The sequence below is a fragment of the Mesoplodon bidens genome, assembly GCF_964165515.1.
Source record: "Mesoplodon bidens genome assembly, chromosome: X".
NCBI lineage: Eukaryota > Metazoa > Chordata > Mammalia > Artiodactyla > Ziphiidae > Mesoplodon > Mesoplodon bidens.
In genome coordinates, this window is record NC_138163.1 from 64,480,475 (window position 1) to 64,489,065 (window position 8,591).

The window sequence follows — 8,591 nt, forward strand, 5'->3', positions numbered from 1 at the left end:
AAGAAGTGAGAGAGTGGCATTGACAATATACATTACCAAATGTAAAATAGATAGCTAGTTGGAAGCAGCTGCATAGCACAAGGAGAGCAGCTCCATGCTTTGTGTCCACCTAGAGGGTTGGGATAGGGAGGGTAGGTGGGAGATGCAAGAGGGAGGGGATATGGGGATATATGTATATGTATAGCTGATTCACTTTGTTATACAGCAGAAACTAACACAAGAATGTAAAGCAGTTATACTCCAAAAAATATGTAAAAAAATACCAAAACCAAAAGCAAAACAAACAAAACAAAACAAAACACAAAAAAACATAGTAGGGGATTTCAATACTTCACTTTCAATAATGCATACAACATCCAGACAAAATATTTCCTTATTAAAGGAAACAGTGCACTTGAACAACACTGTAGTCCAAATGGATTTAACAGACAAATACAGATCATTCCTCCCAAAAGCACTGAGTTCACTTTTTTCTCAAGTGCACGTGGAAAGATTTCCAAGCAGATCACGTGTTATGTCACCAAAATATCTGAACAAATTTTAAAAGATTGAAATCCTACCAAGTAACTTTTCTGACTACAATATAATGAAACTTGAAATTAATAAAAACAGTAAAACTGAAAAATTAACAATTATGTGGAAAGTAAGCAGCATACTATTGACCAACAATTGTGAAAAAGAAAAAGTCAAAAAGGGAAATAAGAAAATATCTAGAATCAAATGAAGATGAAACCACAACATAGAAAAACTCATGAGCTGCAGCAATGTTGTACTAAGTGGAAAGTTTATTATGATAAACATTTCCATTAAAAGAAAAATCTCAAATAACTAAGCTAACTTCACACCTTAAAAACCTAGAAAGAGAGCCAAAATTTAGCAGAAGGAAGGAAATAGCAAAGATTAGAGCAGAAATAAGCAAAATAGAGAACAGAAAATAATAGAAAAAAAATGAACAAAACAAGAGTTGGCTTTTTGAAAAGATAAACAAAATTGACACTTAACTAGACTAACTTAGAAGAAAACAGGATAGACTCAAATGATAGAATCAGTAATGAAAGAGAGGAGACATTACAACTGATGTAGAAATAATATGGATCATAACATACTGCTATAAACAATTATATGCCAACAAGCCAGGTAACCTAGAATAAATAGATAAATTTCTAGAAACATACAATTTACCAAGACTGAATCATGAAGAAATAGAAAATTTGAACAGACCTATAACTAGCATGGAGATTAAATCAGTAATCAAAAATATACCAACAATAGAAAACGTCACTTGTTTCATTATTGATTTCTACCAAACATTTAAAGATGATTTAACATCAATCCTCAAATTTCTTCAAAATATTGAAGAGGAGGAAAGACTTTCAAACTTATTTTATTTGACCACCATTATAGTGTTACCAAAGCCAGACAAACACAAAATGAAAAACAACTATAAGTCAATATCCCTGCTGAACATAGATGCAAATATCATCAACAAAATGCTAACAAACAGAATCCAACAGCACATTCAATATAGATTTAGAAGTCCTAGCCAGAGCAATCAAGCATTTGGAAAAATAAATGCATTCAAATCAGAAAGGAAGAAGTATAATTGTCCCATTTTGTAGACAACATGATCTTATATATACAAAACTCCAAAGACTTCATTAAAAAAGGGTTAGAACAGATAAATTCAGTAAAGGTGCAGGATACAAAATCAACATACAAATATCCCTTGCTTCTCTGCATATTATCAATGAGCTACCCTAAAAGAAAACTAGGAAAACCACCTCATTTGCAATACACGATAAAGAATAAAATACTTAGGAATAAACTTAACTATGGAGATGAAAGACTTGTATACTGGAAACTACAAAAAATTGATGAAAGAAATTAAAGAAGACACAAACAAATGGAAAGGCAATCAATGTTCTTGCATTGTTAGAATCAATATTGTTAAAATGTTTATACTACCCAAAGCAATATGCAAATTCAATACAATGCCTATCAAAATGCCAATGGTATCTTTTTACAGAAATAAATAAAAAAAGGGCTTCCCTGGTGGCACAGGGGTTGAGAGTCCACCTGCTGATGCAGGGGACACGGGTTCATGTCCCAGTCCGGGAAGATCCCACATGCCATGGAGCAGCTGGGCTCGTGAGCCATGGCAGCTGAGCCTGCGCATCCAGAGCCTGTGTTCTGCAACGGGAGAGGCCACAACAGGGAGAGGCTCACGTACAGCAAAAAATAAATAAATAAATAAATAAATAAAATAAATAATAAAATAAAATTCACATGGAATCACAAAATATCATGAATAGCCATACCAATCTTGAAAAAATAATAAATCTGGATGCATCACACCTACTGATATCAATATATATTACAAAACTACAGTAATCAAAACATAAACACAGACATATAGACACAGATATACAGACAAATGTAACAGAATAGAGATCTCAGAAATAAATCCATAAATATAAGGTCAACTGATCTTTTACAAGTATTTCAAAAATACACAATGGGGAAGGATAGTCTCATTAACAAATGGTATATAAAAATTGGATATTGACATGTAAAAAAATGAAACTGTAATCTTACATCATACACAAAAATTAAGTCAAAAGTGATTAAAAGTTAAATGTTTTAAGACCCTAAACAATAAAAGTCTTAAACTAAAACTTAGAGGAAAATCTTAATGGCATTGGTCTTGGCAAAGATTTCATGGATATGACTTCAAAAGCACAAGCAACAAAAATGAAAATAAACAAGTGGGACTAGATCAAACTACAAAACTTTGGCACAGCAATGTTAACAATAAACAGAGTGAAAAGGCAACATATAGAATGTGAGAACATATTTGTAAACCATATGTATGATAAGGGGTTAAATAAGCCTTATAAGTCAATAGCAAAAAAATTAACCTCAGTCAAAAATGTACAAAGTGATGTATGGGAAACCCACTCCACAAGCCTGAGAGAAGGACACTTAACCCTCGAGAAATGGAACAACTCAAGAGTGCCCTCCAAGGAAGAGAAACTATAATAACCAGGTTCTTCCCACACCCACCAACCTGGTCCTCCACCCCTTCTGGCCAAGAAACTGGGTGTCTCTAAAACAGTGGAACAGGATAGAAAGGCCAGAGATAAATCCCCCTATGGCCACCTAGTCTATGACAAAGGAGGCAAGAATATACAATGGAGATAAGAGGTCCTGGGAAACCTGGACAGCTACATGTAAAAGAATAAAATTAGAACACTCCCTAACACTATACAAAAAAATAAAAAAATAAACTCAAAATGGATTAAAGACCTAAATGTAGGGCCAGATACTATAAAATTCTTAGAGGAGAATTTAGGCAGGACATTCTTTGACATAAATCACAGCAAGATCTTTTTCATTCTACCACCTAGAGCAATGAAAATAAAAACAGAATTTTAAAAATGGGACTTAATTAAACTTAAAATCTTTTGCACAGCAAAGGAAACTATAAAGAAAATGAAAAGGTCACCCTCAGAATGGGAGAAAAATATTTGCAAAAGAAGCAACTGACAAGGGATTAATCTCCAAAATATACAAACAGCTCATGCAGCTCAATATCAGAAAAAAATATATATACAAACAAACAACCCAATCAAAAAATGGGCAGAAGACCTAAATAGACATTTCTCCAAAGAAGACATGCAGATGGCCAACAAACACTTGAAAAGATGCTCAACATCACTAATTATTAGAGAAATGCAAATCAAAACTACAATGAGGTATAACTTCACACTGGTCACAATGGTCATCATTAAAAACAATCTACAAACAATAAATGCTGGAGACTGTGGAAAAAAGTTTACCGTATTGCACTCTTGGTGGAAATGTAAATTGGTACAGCCACTATGGAGAATAGTACGGAGGTTCCTTTAAAAATCTAAAAATAGAATCTGCACGTGCCGCGTGCCAGGCCCGCCCCTCCCCACCGCGCTGGGCCAGGCCAGCTGGCTTAGCCCTCTCCGGCTGGTTTAGGCTAGTTCCCGGGTGGCGCGCCATTCCAGAACTTTCCGGGAAGCGCCGGGCTCTGCATGGGTCAAGGGTCGAATCACGTCATTTCCGGGAGGGGAGGCGAAGGGTAAGTACTTTCACCTCAGCCTGTGGCTTAGAAAAGCCTAGAAAAGCCTAGAAAGAGCTCCTCCTTTCTTCCGCCTACCGGTCCGCGCGTCAGTAGCCTGCGCAGAGCCCAGGAAATGAATCGTGGCGCTGCGGCCTCCCCTTTTCGCGGGGAGGGGCCGGGGCCGAGGGCCAGCGCGCCTGCGCACTGGGAGGTCTTTTCTCGAGTTCACGTGGCAGGGGGGTCGGACTGCGGATCTCTCCTGTGCGGTGGAGGCGGCCAGAGAGTGAGAGTACGAAGTGTTGCAACCCGAGTCATGGCAGGACAGGCATTTAGAAAGTTTCTTCCCCTCTTTGACCGAGTATTAGTTGAAAGAAGTGCAGCCGAAGTTGTAACCAAAGGAGGCATTATGATTCCGGAAAAATCACAAGGAAAAGTATTGCAAGCGACGGTAGTAGCTGTTGGATCAGGCTCTAAAGGAAAGGGTGGAGAGATTCAACCAGTTAGTGTGAAAGTTGGAGATAAAGTTCTTCTCCCAGAATATGGAGGCACCAAAGTAGTTCTAGATGACAAGGATTATTTCTTATTTAGAGATGGTGACATTCTTGGAAAATACATCGACTAAAATAAGTCACTATTGAAATGGCATCATGTGAAGCTGCCACTGAAGTTCTGAAATCTTTCATCATGTAAATAATTTCCGTGTTTCTTTTATAATAAAGTAATGATATTCAGTGTCTCTGAAAAAAAAATCTAAAAATAGAGCTACCATATGACCCAGCAATCCCACCCCTAGGTGTGTATCTGGAGAAAACCATAATTTGAAAGGCTACATGCACCCCGATGTTCATTGCAGCACTATTTACAATAGCCAGGACATGGAAACAACCTAAATGTCCATCAACAGAGAAATAACTAAAGAACATGTGGTACATATATACAATGGAATATTACTCAGCCATAAAAAGGAATGAAATAGTACCATTTGCAGAGACGTGGATGGACATAGAGATTTTCATACAAAATGAAGTAAGTCAGAAAGAGAAAAACGATATTGTATAATAGCTCAAATGGTACAGGTGAACTTATCTGCAAAGCAGAAATAGTCACAGATGTAGAAAACAAACTTATGGTTACCAAGGGGGGAAGAGGGGATGTGGAATGAACTGGGAGATTGGGATTGACATATATACACTATTATGTATAAAATAGATAACTAATGAAAACCTACTGTATAGCACAGGGAACTCTACTCAGTGATCTGTGGTGACCTAAATGGGAAGGAAATCTAAAAACGAGTGGATATATATATATATATATATATATATATATATATATATATATATGGATCTATATATATATATGGATCTATCTATCTATCTATCTATATATATATATATATATCTCCACATATATATATATGGATATATATATACATATATATATATGGATATATATATGGATATATATATACATATAACTGATTCAATTTGCTGTACAGCAGAAACTAACACAATATTGTAAAGCAACTATACTCCAATAAAATTAACAAATAAATAAATAAATAAATAAAAATAAAAACCTGGAAAACTGCAGCCCAGAAGACCAGCTCACTCTTAAGTGGAATGGACCCCATTTGGTCATGCAAACCACTCATCTGCCCGGAAGTTGCAAGAGGTCACTCTGTGGGGACATCACACTCCAGTGAAGGAGAACCCCAAACCCCAACCTCCAAAGAGACAACCTGGGGCAATGGACTGCCTTGACTACATGTGTGAACCTCTCTTTGACCTGAAGATTCTCTTCTGAAAAACAACAGATGTGTGTCCCAAAAGAGCAGACCACTAATTGCAAGAATTGCTGCACTCAGAGGGGAGCTAGTGACCTTGACTGGAGAAACCTTATAAAACACTGTCACCATAAAAATGTTGGGCTTCCCGAGTGGCACAGTGGTTGAGAGTCCATCTGCCAATGCAGGGGACATGGGTTCGTGCCCAGGTCCAGGATGATCCCACATGCCATGGAGTGGCTAGGCCCGTGAGCCATGGCCACTGAGCCTGCATGTCCGGAGCCTGTGCTCTGCAATGGGAGAGGCCATAACAGTGAGAGGCCCGCATACTGAAAAAAAAAAAAAAAAGTTAACAGCCACTGTGGTGATGGTGGCCAAGGAGACCAGCCTGGACTTTAAGCTATGATAAAAGTCTGCTGACTCACTATCCAGTATGGTCCTGTGTGACCATGTTGCCCTGGATTATCTGTTAGCTTCCTGGGGTGGGGGAGTCTGTGCAGGCCCAGTAAATCAAGCTGTTTTTATGTGGATGCAAGTGGCCTAATTGAAGAAAGTGCAGACAGACCACTGGGAAATGCCACTGGGCAGCAGAAACCAGGTAACCCAAACTGGCTGAACTGTTTGGAGCCGGTGGAAAGCCGGCCCACCCCTGCACCTCTGGGTTTGGACTTTTCCTGGGCCCCTTAATGACCTTTAGATTCTATAAAACTCCAAATGGCATTTGCTCAGGGATAGAAAAGGCCTGAGGCCTTGAGGCAACCAGATGTGTCTAACGGTGGCTGGGAGAAGTCCTGCTCCTCCCCCCAGGTCATGAAGACCCACACTCAGCAGGAAGCAGTTACAGGAGGTGGACCTGCACCTCTCAGCACCCCTCAAGAATGAGGAGAAGGAGAGACAGAGGAGAGATGTGTCCATTAACAAAGTCCATTAACAATTCCCAGGGAGTGAAACATAGAATCTGGGTCATAAAGCCTAACCTTTTTTCTTTTCTGCACAGGGTGCTTCATGCAGAGACCTCGCACCCAGCCCTTCAGACCAGAGTTCCTAGTGCAAAATGGCTAGGCCGACACCTCAGCTCAGTGGACCGAGTGCAGAAGTGCTGCACCCAGCACTTGGATCTGGAACCATGAGTCACATAGCTGTGCCCAGTGGGGAAGAACTCCACACCCCTCCCCACTTACAAGAACCCTTTAAAGCAGCTCTATTGATGGCGTTTCTGGAAGAGTGTGTTCTTTAGAATACAAGTTCACACCTGTCCATTATTTGATCAAAGAATAAAGTTTTCCTTTACTTCTGAACTGAGCTTGGTCTTGTTCTGTTGGCATGAGGACACTGAGCAGAAGGACCTTGGTGGGAACCAACTTGGGATGGTCAGTAACAGAAAAGGAATAAATCAAACTCTCTTCTGCCCAGTTATGGTGTGTGATATCTTCTAGAGACCTAGATATGGGAGAAACACTGGTCTAGTTAAAATAATTATTTGTTCCTTAAAATGAATGTAGTCTGCATAGTTCCCTTGAAAAGTGATATCTACCCTTAGAAACTTGTGCCTCACCTCCTGATAGAAGCCAAGTGAGCTTTATAGACCTTCTTGCTCTACCAGATCAAAGACTTGAATAAACAGACACTCACAAACCTCTCAGAGCTGGGATTATTGAAGGAAATCCATTGTCCAGGAGACCCAGTCTCACACTAAACCCAGGAGCCAACAGCATCAAATTGTTTTCTCTTTCAGACACCCTTACCCTGCTGACATGTGCCTCAAAGAATGCCCCTGTTACTCTATACTGAATGATTTAGACTTGAAACTTGCATGAATGGCCAAGGGAATGGAGCCTGATTTAGGCGATGGGTGCTTCATGGGAATGAGTTTTTCCTAATGAGGATAGGTTTCCTGAGGAGATGGGTAGAGATTCACATGAAGAAAATTGCAAGGGCCCTCAATAAAAATTCAAGGGCAACAGGGGAAAAAAATGGCCTAAGTACTTGAATAGGCATTTTTTCAAAGATGTGCAGATGGTGAACAGACATATAAAAAAATCACTAATCACTAGAAAAATGCAAATAAAAACTACAATGAGATATCACCTCACACCTGACAGAATGGCTATTATCAAAAAACAAAAGACATTGTGTTGATGAGGTAGAGAAATTGAACTCTTGTACACTGTTGGTAGGATTATAAAATGGTACAGCCACTAAGGAAAACAGCATGGAGTTTCCTCAAAAAACTAAAAATATTAGTACTGTATGATCCAGCAATCTTACTTTTGGGTATATATCCAAAATAATTGAAATCAGAATCTCAAACAGATATCAACACTCCCATGTTCTTTGTAATACTATTCAAAATAACCAAGATGTGGAAACAACCTAAATGCCCATTGATGATTGAATAAAGAAAATGTGTATTTTTCATTTCAGTTTTGTATTCTTCACCTCTAGTTGTTCCTTATATTTTCTCACTCTTTGTTTAAAATGTCTGACTTCTTGCTCTGTGTATCCATTCTTCTCCTGAGTTCTTTGATCATCTTTGCAATCACTACCCTGAACTCTTTCTCAAGTAGGCTGCCTATCTCCACTTCACTTAGTTCTTCTTCTGGGCTTTTATCCTGTTCCTTCATCTGGAAAATATTCCTCTGTTGCCTTATTTTGCCTAAGTTGCTGTTTTTATTTTTATGTGTCTGGTAGGTTGGTAATGTATCCTGACCT

At 38.7% G+C, this 8,591-nt stretch overlaps 1 protein-coding gene across 1 annotated transcript; it reads left to right on the forward strand.

Annotated features, from left to right (window-relative positions):
- Nucleotides 1-4,196: 4,196 nt before the first annotated feature.
- Nucleotides 4,197-4,805, forward strand: LOC308608736 (10 kDa heat shock protein, mitochondrial-like). Its single transcript, XM_081222019.1, has one exon. The coding sequence runs from the start codon at nucleotides 4,227-4,229 to the stop codon at nucleotides 4,713-4,715; it is 489 nt and encodes a 162-aa protein (XP_081078145.1). The 5' UTR covers nucleotides 4,197-4,226; the 3' UTR covers nucleotides 4,716-4,805.
- The last annotated feature ends 3,786 nt before the right edge of the window (nucleotides 4,806-8,591 follow it).